Source organism: Hemicordylus capensis, chromosome 6, assembly GCF_027244095.1.
Source record: "Hemicordylus capensis ecotype Gifberg chromosome 6, rHemCap1.1.pri, whole genome shotgun sequence".
Classification (NCBI taxonomy): Eukaryota; Metazoa; Chordata; class Lepidosauria; order Squamata; family Cordylidae; genus Hemicordylus; species Hemicordylus capensis.
In genome coordinates this window covers 102,125,915-102,139,725 of record NC_069662.1, presented here as the reverse complement: position 1 = coordinate 102,139,725, position 13,811 = coordinate 102,125,915, and the positions used below count along the sequence as shown (strand labels likewise).

At 43.1% G+C, this 13,811-nt stretch overlaps 1 protein-coding gene across 4 annotated transcripts in view; it reads left to right on the top strand.

The window, feature by feature from the left end:
* LOC128331672 (collagen alpha-6(VI) chain-like) overlaps nt 1-13,811 on the top strand; it is a 130,595-nt gene that overhangs the window by 93,136 nt on the left and 23,648 nt on the right. For all 4 annotated transcript variants that reach the window (XM_053265375.1, XM_053265374.1, XM_053265373.1 and 1 more), the window contains 6 exons: nt 2,626-2,688; nt 6,699-6,761; nt 7,834-7,884; nt 11,189-11,224; nt 11,342-11,404; nt 12,802-12,864. In XM_053265375.1, the coding sequence (XP_053121350.1) occupies nt 2,626-2,688; nt 6,699-6,761; nt 7,834-7,884; nt 11,189-11,224; nt 11,342-11,404; nt 12,802-12,864 (339 nt within the window). The remainder of the gene's footprint in view (nt 1-2,625; nt 2,689-6,698; nt 6,762-7,833; nt 7,885-11,188; nt 11,225-11,341; nt 11,405-12,801; nt 12,865-13,811) is intronic.

Sequence of the window (13,811 nt, the reverse complement as noted above, 5' to 3'; positions counted from 1 at the left end):
TCCGGACCTGGATGATTCGGATCGGGTGGGGGGGTTGCTTTAAGAGCGGGGGGAGGGTTTACTTACCCCTCCTGCTGCTTTCCAGCTCTGGCGCGCGTAATTCTAGTAGTAATTGGGGCAGCAGGATACCTCCCTGCCACCCCTTCCCCCGTTTCGCTATGAAAAGCTCCCAGGAGTCCTCTGCATGCGCGCACGTCACAGAAACGTGAAGCGCATGCACAATGTACGCACGCGCAGAGGACTCCTGGGAGCTTTTCATAGCGAAACGGGGGAAGGGGCGGCAGGGAGGTATCCTGCCACCCCAATTACTACTAGAATTACGGGCTCCAGAGCGGGAAAGTGGCGGGAAGGGTAAGTAAACCCTCCCCCCGCTCTTAAAGCAACCCCCCACCCCTGTGCCGGACTGCAGTTTGGTGGTTCCGTGCACACCCCTAGAACTGAACCATGGGCTTCTTTCAATCTTGATACATGACATTAAAGGTGTTTTTAAATCTTGCACTATTTGTATGCATATTTGCATGTTGTATTAATATGGTTGTGGATATGATATTTCTATTTAACTGAATGCACGTTTTAGCCAATATTGTTTCTACATTTGCAGTACAACTATGGAAAGCAAACTGTGCTTTCTTAGAGTCATATGTGAATCAGCTGATTCAACATGTGTTTAATTGCTAATAGCTGTTTTTTCTTGGTCAGTTTATATTTAATGTTGATTTAGCACCTCATGAATAATCCCTGCTAACTGAGCAAAGAGGCATCTTTTACAAGTGAGGATTCTTTTTATTTAGCAGGGAGAGAGCAACTGGCCATATCCATCCCAGCACAGCATCCCTCCAGTGGCTGTTGCTGGTCTCTATCTTATGTTTCTTTTTTAGATTGTGAGCCCTTTGGGGACAGGAAGCCATTTTAAAAAATTATTTATATCTGTGTACACAGCTTTGGGGACTTCTGTTGAAAAGCGGTATATAAATATTCATCGTATTCGTCGTAAAAAATAGTCTTTTTGAAATTTTCTCCCCATATACATCCTCAGTCCCAGAAACTTTAAACAACAACAAATATTTATATATTGCTTTCCAACAAAAGTTTCCAAAGTGGTTTACCTAGAGAAATAATAAATAAATAAGATGGATCCCTGTCCCCAAAGGGCTCGCAATCTAAAAGAAATGTAAGATAGACACCAGCAACAGTCACTGGAGGTACTGTGCTGTGGGGGATAGGGCCAGTTACTCTCCCCCTGTTAAATAAATAAATAAAATAAAATAAAGTAAAATAAATAAAACAATTGTTCCAATTTGTATGACTTTGATGAAATTCTTGCATGCGGAACACTATCCTTGACTTAGCATTTAATAGTTGTGGAATTATCCTGGCATAAATCAAACGCCATGAAAGGTAAGGGCCAGGGGAAAATGTTACAAAGCGTTGGATCCTATAATGACTGCTACTACTTTGAATATTTATATACTGCTTTTCAACAAAGTTCTAAAGTGGTTTGCACAGAAAAATAAATAATAAATGAATACAATGATTCTCTATCTCAAAAGGATTCTCAGTTTGAAAAGAAACATGAGGTAGACACCAGCAACCACCACTGGAATGATGCTGTGCTGGGGTTGGATCTGTACAGTTGCTCTCCCACTGCTGATATTATCACTTTAAAAAGTGCCTTTTTGCTCAGTTAGCAGGGGCCTAACTAGTACTCTTATGAACAGAAGACGTTCCTCATGCAAGTGGGGTAGAGGCAATCATTGCCAACTCCCCTTCTCCCAGCAGCCCTCTGTGCTCCCCATCAGCTCCTGAGGGTCCTCTAGCTCTCAGGGACATATTTTCAGGGAGCTGCAAATGAAAATGAGGGGGACAGGTATCAGTGGAAATTGTCCTCCCCCTTTCATGAACATAACTTTTTCAATTTGTGGAAATCCAGTTGGGATCCAACCTAAAGAGTATAATTTTGTAAAGTCTGCATTCTGCAAACACACATTATGTACGTGTTACCCCATCTCATACTAGGAGGGTTGCCTGCTAATAGTCGTTAACGTTGTTAGAAAGCTTATGAAGGTGGTTGGGGGAGGAGCAGTCTCCCAGACTTCCTTTTCTGATGTCTGTTTCTGAAAGACTTCTCCCAATAGCCTCCACTTTTCATTCCTTTCTCATTCGGCAATGGGTTGCATTAGTACTACAGATTTTCTGCAGGCTTTCTTCCCTGGAACTTCTTGTCCTTATGTATGTCCTTAAAAACCTTGACCCACCAAATGTGATTTGTGGGCCTTTTGATGCCCATTTGTTCACCAGGGGATTCTTTTCTGAGGCATGAAAGACATTTTAAAAAGAAATGCATTTCTTCAGTTCCAGTTGTTATGTTTGTCTGTGTCCTCCTGTATAGTGCTTTAACAGACATTATTTGCGACTATTTGAAATCTGGATCTGATTATAGAGAAAACATAAAAAGCTATTTAGCTGGCTGCCAGTTACTTCTGTGGTCAGAAATGCCACTAGATGTGAAGTACAAACTGGGAGTGGGGGTGGGTGGGCGGGTGGGGAGGGGGGAAGTGTGCTCTGAATACAAGCCCAAAATTGCTTTTTCTTAATGCGGATTTCAATATGTGTTTCTTACTGAAGGGTAGTCCAGGAATCACTGGTGTAACTGGCTCTGTAGGGAAGCCTGGACCAGGAGGGCAAAAAGTAAGCATTCGTTATTTCAACAGTACTTTTTGATAAAATATCTGAATGTATTACTTTTAGAGTAAAATGCCAGCTTCATTTTGTCCAGTAGAAAAGCAGTATGAACAATAATACTGTGTAGAATTCCATCAGGGTTGTAGGTATGGGAAGGCAGAAGGGATATGTTGCTTTGATTTTGCAAGTATAAGGAGAACTAATCAGTTTCGCCCTCAAAAAAACCAATTTGGGGATTGTATAGTTATTTCAAACTCACCAAACTTAAGTGGGGTAAAAAGCTGCTGGCTGCCAGCAGCTTTCTTTATTTCAAAATGGCTGCTAGAGTTGTACAGATAGTGATTGTAGACACTGGACACTAATTAACTGTTCACTGCGTGTGTGTGTGTGTGTGTTGTAAGCCATGTTTACTAAACATTATTTTATCTTCTTCAAATAACTATGTTTCCATAAACTTCTGAGGCTGATTAGCCCTTTGTTCATGGGAACACGACCTTCCACTTCAGCGATAGGATTTCTACAGGCTGGTGTGAGCACGACCCTCCCAACCCTGAACATGTATCCCGAAGTTACATCAATGGAAATGATTGCCAGTGTTCAATATAATAAGCTGTCTGTCAAGGAGAAGGCTGAGTGAGAACCCTTCTCCCTGAAATCTAGTTCTCTATATGGAAGAAACTGTGTTTTATGGGAAAGCGTTCAATCAATCTTTATTAATACAGCCAATGGCCAAATTTACATAAATTTACATTAAAAAAGAACAAGGTGAGGAATTATAACTAAATCATAAAGAAAAGGAACAATTACTTAGAATTAACAACTTCAGTCCGAATCACACTACTTATGTAACAAAACTTAGCAACCATAAGTAATTTGCCTCTAGTACTATCTGTTAACAGTAAATTGAAAAAATTATTTTCTGAAAGTCCTGGGTGTAAATTAAGTCGGGATAGAATGTTTTGGGATCAGATCACTGTAAAAGTGGCAGTACAGGATAACACGGGCCGTTGTTTCAATTTCTCCTGAACCACGTGGGCAGGCATGTTTTTGATAGGGAATTCCTTGAAATCTCCCTTGCAACACTGCAGTATCCATAGTGTTGCAATGAGCTAAAGCCATAGCCCTACAGAATTAGGCACAGTAAGCAAATATAAGTATCTAGCAGGGGAGTAATTTGCACCTTGTGTACCCAAGAAAACACCTCATGTAACAATCTGTCTGTGGCTTGTATAGCCTAGGCAGCAGGGGCATGGCAAGGTTAGAGAGGGTCCTGGGTCAAGAAGTGATGATGGGTCCCCCGGGCCCAGAGGCACCATTCCCCCCAGACTTTGGGGTGGAAGTCTGGTTCCTCGCAGCTTCTGGCAGCCCCCGGGCCTCCCAAATCATGCCCCCTACCTCCACCGGCCTGTGTCACTGCTGCTGTATCAGGCGGCCAAGTGCCGACAGTTTGCAATGCTGGGCGGTGAGCACTCTGCAGCCAGCCTATAGAAAACCCCCAGCTTGCTCGATCTCTTCCCATTGCAGGGGGCAGGGCCAGTCCAAGTGAGCAACTCAGTGTGGCCTACAGCTGCAACTGCGGGAGGAAATGCCACCACTGGAGCAGGCATGGGCGGCGGGGTAAGGGGAAGAAATACAGCATGAACCATCCCTAGCCAGGGGGTGAGGAAGAAATGGGGAGGGGAAGAAACACAGCGGTGGCGGCAGCAGCCACAGCAAGAAGGCTGCACATTAGCTGTTGAGGCTGGGGGACAGGGATGAGAGAAGATTTGTTGCTTCCCGTCACCGCTGCTTGCACATTTCTCCCCCCCCCCCACTGCTTGAGCCTGCCACGTGCCAAAGAGTTTCTTCACTGTGTTTCTTCCCCACCCCCCACCTTTGCTGGCACTGGCACACTCCAGACAGAGTGAGTGGAGGTGATGGAGGAAGAGGGGAGCGTGGCAGGCAGGACTGTCCATGCAAAATGTGGCATGTGCAGGTCAGTGGGAAGTATCTTATTCAGAATTTCTTCTAAAAATAGTTAATTAAAAAAAAAAACTTTTCCTGAGCATATTCTGATGTAAAAAGTAGTGCATTTAGAAACTGAATTAATAATAATAATAATAATAATAATAATAAAATTTAAGTGGTACAATTTTTGCTGGTCAATGGACCGAGTAAAGATGATTGAAGTGGTACGATTGAATCTGTGTTTGTCATTGCTATTTAAATACTGGCAGAAACAACAATGGTAAATGCCTCTGTTTTCAGAAAAACTTGGGGACTGCAATATTCATGATGCATGCGGTATGATATAATGAGACGCTTCACACGATTGGTGTGAAGCGCCAGATGGGGTTTGTGTGGGGAGAGGGGGCTTAGCCTGCTCTCCCCGCACACGAACAGTCACTTGCTCCCGGGTGGCCGGACTGGCTGCCCAGACGAGCGGCTGCTCTGGTCAGGTGTTCCTGCACCTGGCTGTGGCTCCATCGGGAGCTCCGGGGGTTGAGGGAAAGGGAGCACCACCATGCAGCCCCCCAAACCCCAGGAAGGCACTGCACGAGTGCACGGTGCCTTCCTGGGGTCTCCCCTCCCCTCCCCCCCCAAGTGTATTAGCCGTGGCTGTAAGCAGCTGCGGCTGACACATGATCAAATAAACAAGGTTATCAGAGTGCTCGCTCAGTTAACCTCATTTAGGGTGAGGGGTAGTTAGGCGGGCTAGCTGCCAGAGAATCACCGGGCTTGCCCATGAGCCTGGGGGTTCTCACAATTGCTTGAAACCAGGTTAAGGGAGCCCAGCCCGGTTTTGAGTAATCGTGTGAATAGCTTCAGTGTATGAAAGTTTCAAGGCCACAATGAAGTTTGGATAACTGCATAACAAGGAGCTAAAGGTGGAAGGGAATAAAAAATGGCAAGCTAGCATGCTACATACATCATTGGTTTTTGTTTTTATCTGCTTATTTAATAAAGCCCCTGTGTAGCTGGTGGAAAAGCAGGTAACAACTGTCATCGGAGACTTTGCTTGCTACACTTTGTTTATTCTGCAGTTGCTTTCATAATGTCTACCGTATTTTACGGACTATAAGACGCTACGGACTATAAGACGCACCTTGATTTTAATCCAGTTTTTCAGAGTTTTAACATATTAAACTGTTAAAACACATAAGATGCACCTGAATTTTGGCGGATATTTTTCGAGGAAAAAAGTGAGTCTTATAGTCCATAAAATACGGTAAATGTGACAATCCAAATGGGTCTTCAAAAAAGAAATTAGCCAGATCTCGTTTGTGTGTGTGAGTGTACATATGTATATGTAGAGGATGCTTACCTTGTAAAGGGGGGGGGGAGGCGGGGCGTTAGCCCATTAGACCCAGGCTCCCAAATTAACTAGCTGCACCTCTGCCTGGGCCCCCACCTTCTTCTCCCCCAATGCTTTGGTTGAAGAAGAACTGTAAGGATTTCTAAGAACTGTGAACCAAAACATTCATGGCATTTTTCTCTCTCTGATTCAAATAATATCATACACTCCCCGCGTACACAGACATTTTTACACATTTATATGCACACAGGTGTTTCCCTGGCTCAGAAACATTTTTAAACATATATACCTACTACGATAATCTCATATCTTATTTGTTATTTTATCTTATTTTATTATTTCTCTTATTTGTTATTTCTCTTATTTGTATTATTATATATAATATTATATTATTTCATCTTATTTGTTATTTCTCTTTGTAAACCGCCCTGAGCCATTTTTGGAAGGGCGGTATAGAAATCGAATTATTATTATTATTATTATTATTATTATTAATTCATGTAGCATCAACAGTGAAGAGCGAGCTGTCACCCAGTCAGTGGGCCCCCCTCACTCAGGGGCCCAGGGACATTTGTACCCCCTTGTTCCATTATAGCTGTGCCCTAGCCAGGCAGAGGTTTACTATCTCAGTGAGAAGTAGGCCATAGAAACCAACTGAATACAACTGGTAGGAAGTAACTTATGGTATTTAATTTCTAATCTGTTTCTCATGCCACGAAAGGGTGAATATGGTGATCTTGGAGCAAAAGGCCCACCTGGACCATCTGGACCAAGAGGTCTGCGTGTGAGTTTTGCCTTTCTGATTCTCTTAAATGAATTTTGTAACTATGTTTCTCTGCATTAGTCTTTGTTCTTCTGAGTCTCAATAGATTTCAGAAATGGTTGCTTCATTTAATTTTTATGCATCACTTATTATTTCCAGTTCATAGCTTACAAATACTTCTCTTTTTTTGTTATCTTAAGTAACACAGGCATATTTATTTCAAACTGGATGGAAAGACAAGGTTTTGAGGGCAAAATGTGTAGCTTTGCCAAAACTATCATTTGAATTAGAAAGAAGGGCAAATTCCCCATTTCAAAATCAACAGGCAAAAAAGAAAAGAGAGGTTGCAAAGCTCAAGTCTCAATATTAAAACATGGGTCTTGGCAGCTGACTTTGAGTTGGGTTACTTGAATTTTGTCATTGAAATTCAAATTTCCTTATTGAAATCAGAACTTTGCAATTCTTTTTAGAACTGAAACATGCAACTATTCAAATTTGACTTTCAGGACTCAAATATGTTTCAGTGATTGTTGCCTTCAGTAGCTCTTAGAATGAGGATAGCATGCCTGTATGGATGTGGCTTGCTGAATATTAGGAAGAATGGCCGGTCTTCCTGCTGATACCCAAAGGAATGGGTGAAATATGGGAGCGGGGGGCAAAATACAACCAAGCCATCATAGAGGAAGTGAATAGCTTTTGTGGGTCCTGTTTCTTGAATAATATTGGTCACTTCTTCTAAAGTACATTCATTTGCCCCATAGACACCTCACTCTTGCAGTCAAGGAGTGTCTGTCCTGCAGAATGTGGAGCCAGCATGCTGTAATGGATAGAGTGCAGGACTAGGACCAGGGAGACCCGAGTTCAAATCCCCATTCAGCCATGATACTAGCTGGGTGACTCTGGGCCAGTCACTTCTCTCTCAGCCTAACTTACTTCACAGGGTTGTTGTGAGGAGAAACTCAAGTGTGTAGTACACCGCTCTGGGCTCCTTGGAGGAAGAGCGGGATATAAATATAAAAATAAAAAAAATGTTGAGACTTTAATATTGCATGGCTACAATTCACTAACAATTATTGTTCATTTTTTTTTGCAGGGACTAGATGGTGACAATGACTATGGGCTACCAGGAAGGAAAGGAGCAAAGGTGAGGTCCATGCTGTAGAATTATGCTCGCAGTCTGCTTTGTGTGGTGACATGATTAAGATTATAACCAACGTAGTGGCAATTAGGGATGTGCACGGAACCAGGCGAGGGTGGTTCAGTGGCATTGGGGGTGTTGCTTTAAGAGTGGGGGAGGGTGCATGTACCACTCCCTCCGCTCTTCCCCTGCCGGCGCTCCTTTGTTCTAAAGTTCATTGGGGTGGCAGCGTACCTCCCTGCCACCCCATTGCGCCCGTTTACCGGATACAACCGGAAATATCTGATGTGCTTGCGTGCCGGACACAGGCACACACACGTCATGCCGTCATGCACACGTGCCCGCCGAGTGTATGCCCGGTGTGTGCAGGTCCATCGGATACTTCCAGTTGTACCTGGTAAACAGGGGCAAAGGGGTGGCAGGGAGGTATGCTGCCGCCCTGATAAACTTTAGAAAAAAGGAGCGCCAGTGGGGGGAGAGCAGAGGGAGGGGTAAGTGCACCCTCCCCTGCTCTTAAAGCACACACCTGCGCCATCAAACTGGCGGAACCAGCCGCCTTTAGAACCGGTTCGGAGGCCCATTAAGGGCCTCCAAATCGGTTCCGTGCACATCCCTAGTGGCAATTACTAATGAAATGAGGTACAATCTATCAAGATGGTCTCTTTATGGAAGTCTCAAAAAAATAAATAAATGAGAGTCCAACTCCCTTTTATTTCTGTGGGGCTGAAGCAGATGTTCCTGGTGGATTGTGCTCCAGGTTGGTTATATTAATCTTATGAGAGCTGGTGAAATGTAGCAGACAAGATACTGACCTATGAATAGGAAAGTTCCAGGTTTGAATCTCTTCTGCCATGAACTCACTAGATGGCCTTAGACAAATCCTTCCTTCTCAACCTCAGCCCTTCATCTTGCGCTAAAGGGTTGTTGTAAGGATTACATGTGAAGCACTATACATATGTTAGTATTATTGTTATGAACAGTCTATAAGTAATAAAAAATATTTGTGCCCTGGGGATTAAGAAAAACCTTTCTCATTTTGATACAAACACAGGCCCATTCTAACAATTCATGTTTGTAACCAAATCCCATTATAAATTATGGAAGGGTCAGATACAGAGAGGCAAACCATTTTCGTTCCAGAAAAGGATAAAACAGCATACCTCTGTTGCTGGATTGTGTACAATGTTTAAAGCTCTACTCTTTTTGCGGACGGGGCAGAAGTAGAATGAAAATCAATCACATCCAAAATTAACATTAAGAGTCTTTTATTAGTATAAACTAGAGAGGATTCATTGAATTTATTGTGCTCCATTACTTGGACATCAGGATCTGTTTCTATCAGCTTTTTCCATGCCACAACCAAACAGATTTAGCATAGCATTCTGTGGAAAAAATGGAAATGACATCACTTCCAATGTTCCATATATAGATGTGTCTGGGAGATAAGCAAGAAATTCTTGCCTGTATAAGGTACAGTGTTCTGGAATCCTTTGGTTGTCTAAAGAATACAGAAGGAAATGCATAAGAACTAATTTCATTAACTGTGGGAGTTGGAGGAGTGTTTTGACAAGCTGGATAGAGCACAAAGGAACTGATTATTCCAGGATAGATCATCCAGCTTTTCTTTGATGTGCTTCCTAGGCATTTTTCACACAGGGCTTTTAGCTTGCATCTCTTCCAGAATGGAGGGTGTGCATTCACATATCAGCCAGATTTAACCGGAAGTCCCTGCAAGTTATTGGGGAGCACTTCACAAATGATTTGGGTTTTTAATTGTGTATTAGAATGTAGCCCGATTTATATCCAGTGTAAAAAACCCAACTTTTTGCATCAGTTTTTTGTGGGGGTGGGGGGTGGGGGGTTGGCAACTTTGAACTCACAGTGAAGCCTCGCACTAAACTTGCTGTGTGTAAAGACTGCTGTGTGAGAACGCCTTGGTGGTACTGATTTAAATCTAAATAAAGATTTGTGATTGGGACTTTGCGTGAGTTAAACTTTTCTCTCCTCCTCTCCCTGGTCCTGATTCAAAGCCCCTCTGCACAGCTCTCTTAGTTATTTGAAAAAAGACATTGGATGCATTCATATATCTCCAACATTATCTATCTAAAACACAACAAATATAAAACAGAGTAAAAACAATTAAAACAATTTCAAAGAATATTAAAAAAAACAATTTCATGGGATAAAAACAATTAAATGGTTTAAAATTAATTTCAGTTAAGCAGTCAGAGATGGAGATGCTCTTATTTTGACAGGGAGCATATTCCAAAGCCCTAGGTCAGCCACAGAGAAGATCCTGTCCCGAGTCACCACCAAATGAGCTGGTGGTAACTGTAACCAGACCTCCCAAGGTGATCTTAATAGGCGGCAGGGTTCATGACAAAGACCCTAGCCGTATAAAGACCCTACCCTTTATAGGGCTTTATAGGTAATAACCAGCACTGTATTTCACTTGGAAACATATCAGTAGCCAATTCTTTTAAGATCAGTGTTATATGGTCCCTTTGGGTTGTACCAGAGACCAATCTGGCTACTGCATTCTGTACCAATTGTAGTTTCCAGACTATGTACTAAGGCAGCATTACAGTAGTTGAGCCTGGAGGTTAGTAGCACATGCACCACTGTTTTAAGGTCATTTACCTCCAGAAATGGCCGTAGCGGACATATCAGCTGAAGCTGATAAAAAACGCTCCTGGCCACTGCCTCAACGTGAGAAACCAGAGAAAGTTTTGGATCCAGGAGCACTCCCAAGCTATGTACCTCATCTCTCAGGGGGAGTGTAACCCCATCCAGAACAGGCAGATATAAATAATAACTTCAGTCACGACCCTCCCCTACCCCCGCCCCGTAAGTACTTTGTCTTACTTGGATTCAACTTCAGTTTGTTATCCCTCATCCAGCCCATTATTGCCTCCAGGCAAGCATTTAGGGAAGTTATGCCATTTCCTGATGAGGTCAATATGAAGAAATAGATTTGGGTTTCATCAGCATATTGATAACATCCTGAACCAAACCTCCTGATGATCTCTCCCAGCGGTTTCATGTAGATGTTAAAGAGCACTGGAGACAGTATGGAGCCTTCATCACATCTAATTTGGGTCTTATTTACTTAGTATTTCAGGATTTGGTATTGAACACTGCCTTTACAATGCAACTCCTAAAAGCAAATCAGAAACTGCAAATGTGTTAATTAAAAAAGCAAAAGCTTTTAAACTGTTACTATTTAAAAAAAACCTTTCTCATGAAATAAGAGATCAAAACATGGAGGCAACTGCAGACCAAAGTTTTGTTTCTGTTTCCTTAATATTAGGGTCAGTCTGGTTTTCCTGGATACCCTGGACTGCAGGTAGATATGTGCTAATACAACAATGGTAATGTTTTTATTTCTGTATGGGTTGCTTTGAATTGTATGGTTTTTTCCCTTTTTATTAGTTGCAAGTCTCTAATTCTGATTCCTTTGTAGGGAGAAGATGGTGACTCAGGCATTGCAGGAGATAATGGTGCCAAAGGAATTAGAGGGCAAAGGGTAACAATAATAAACATTTCTGGATGGTTGTGTTTTGTCAAAATGGTGGCTTTGTTTAATAATCTTCTTTATAATTAATTCTCTTAGCCAGCCAGCGTGGGGATGTGAAAAGGCAATGCGTGCCAGCGAGGGAGGCACCTGATTGGCTGAGCTCTGTTTGGCTGGCGGAGCCGCCTGATTGGCTGGGCGCGGTTGGCCCGGCAACTGTGAAGAGGGGCTGTCTCAGCTGCAGCCTGGGCTGGGAGGCGGGAGGCAGTGGGAAGGACTGGCCCTGGCCTGGTGCCAGCGGGGGTGAGTGGGACATGTGTGCCTTGGGACGTGCGTGCCCAGGATTTGGCGGCGGAACTCTCGCGACATGCTGCGAGAGTTCCGAAGTGGGGACTGAGGAGGAGAGGGGGAAGAAAGTGCTGGCAGTGGCTGCCGGCCGGCTGGCGGGTAGAACAGCGGGGAGAGAAAGGCGGCGGTGGGCGGGGGAGAGAAAGGTGGCGGTGGGCAGCGGGCAGGGGGAGAGAAAGGCGGCAGTGGGTGGACGGAGAGAAAGGTGAGCAGCAGGTGGACGGGAGGGAGAAAAAGTGGCGGGGCCCTTCTTGGCTGCCCACCGCGGCTCTGTGTTGGGGGGAGGAACAGGGGGGAGGAGGGCTGGAGAGCTCAGGCTGGAGGGAAGGGGAAGAGAGGAGAGACCGGGGCAGGAGGAAGAGGGAGGGGGAAACAGCCGGCCCCAAAGCGCCGCACAGATGCTCTGTGCGGGGTTGGCTAATGTCTCTTAAAGCTGCTGAATGTTTCTTTTACATAAAAGACATTTCTGTACTTCGCAAACAAATTTAAAATGTTATTGGGAAAAGACTGGTAGGATAACTTTTCAATTGGCACTGTAGATTCAAGTAATTTCTAGGATCAAGTGGTGACTGATGACTGAAGTTTCGTTTATTGGCCAAACAAGAGATGTACTTTCCCATTTTTGTACATCATGTTATCTTTATTTAACAAAAACGGTTACCCTGATCCACAGGTAAAAACAAGATTCCAATCCTGGATCTTTAGCATTGGACTCCTAGCAGTGTACTGATGGAGGGAGTGGTTCTCATTCAGCAGTTTGTGGAACACATGTGGTGTGTTTTCCATGTGCCAAGCAACACAGAATCAGAAATGATAGCTGTTGTCACCTATAGGGGCACAAATTGATTCTAGGTGCTTCCTTGCTGTTCTGAGAGAATGTCTTGGGCTAAGGGTTAAAAGCTTTAGTTAGATTAAAGTATCATAAGTTGCCCCAGCTTGCAATAGATGCATATTTAGCTTTGTGTTACCAGACTCTGTGTTAAGTCTGTGACTAAGACTCTTGTGAAGCCTGAAGCAACTGACATTTTCTTTTGAGTTTTAATGACGTTGCATGTTTTAAGGGCAATAGTGGAATGCCAGGCTCAGTGGGTGATCCAGGAGAACAAGGACTACCTGGAAGAATGGTATGAATATATTGGAAAATACATTTTATATATATTACACACACACACACATATGCCTGACCAGTAAAACATGATTTTATAAACAAAAATCTTGGTATCTGTTTTATCTTCAAAATCAATGCCACACTTTATGGGCAAAAGGGCTGAATTCAGATTAGGTATTCTTCCTTGAGACTTGCGTTTTGGGTGGTATACAAATGTGTCACCCTAAGTGGTGCAGCGGGGCAATGCTTGACTAACAAGCAGAAGGTTGCCAGTTCGAATCCCTGCTGCTGCTCTATCAGGCAGCAGTGATATAGAAAGATGTTGAAAGGCATCATCTCAAACTCCACTGGAAGAGGCAATGGTAAACCCCTTCTGTATGCTACCAAAGAAAACCACAGGGCTCTGTGGGCACCAGGAGTTGAAATCGACTTGACAACACACTTTACCTTTACAAATGTGTTAAATAAATAATAAATTATCTAATTTCACATGTAGAGTGAGGTTTGTAGCTCTCTTCATTAAAAAGAACCATGAGAGAGAAAAAGATTAAATTTGTCTAAAAGAAAGTAATGAAATTTGTTTGTTGTTTCTCTTTGTAAACCGCCCTGAGCTATTTTTGGAAGGGCGGTATAGAAATCGAAATAATAATAAATAATAATAATAAATTTGAGAGGAAAGTGTGAGTGTAAACTGCAAGTGCATATGGACAACCAAACTTTTGAAGTGAACTTTTTCACCTGAGGTAGGTTGGTTGGCTGTTCACTCCACTTCAGTGGTTAAGAGAATTTTACCACACATCAGATGCTGAGTAATGGAAGAATATATGGATCTGTATCCACTACCTTTAAAGTAATACCACAGAAAGAGGAATCATAATTTCCCCCTGCCAGGGTTGGATCAGATATATGGATTGTGATGGTTCATATAGAAGATTTGATTTTTCTAAGTGTATATCTCCATTC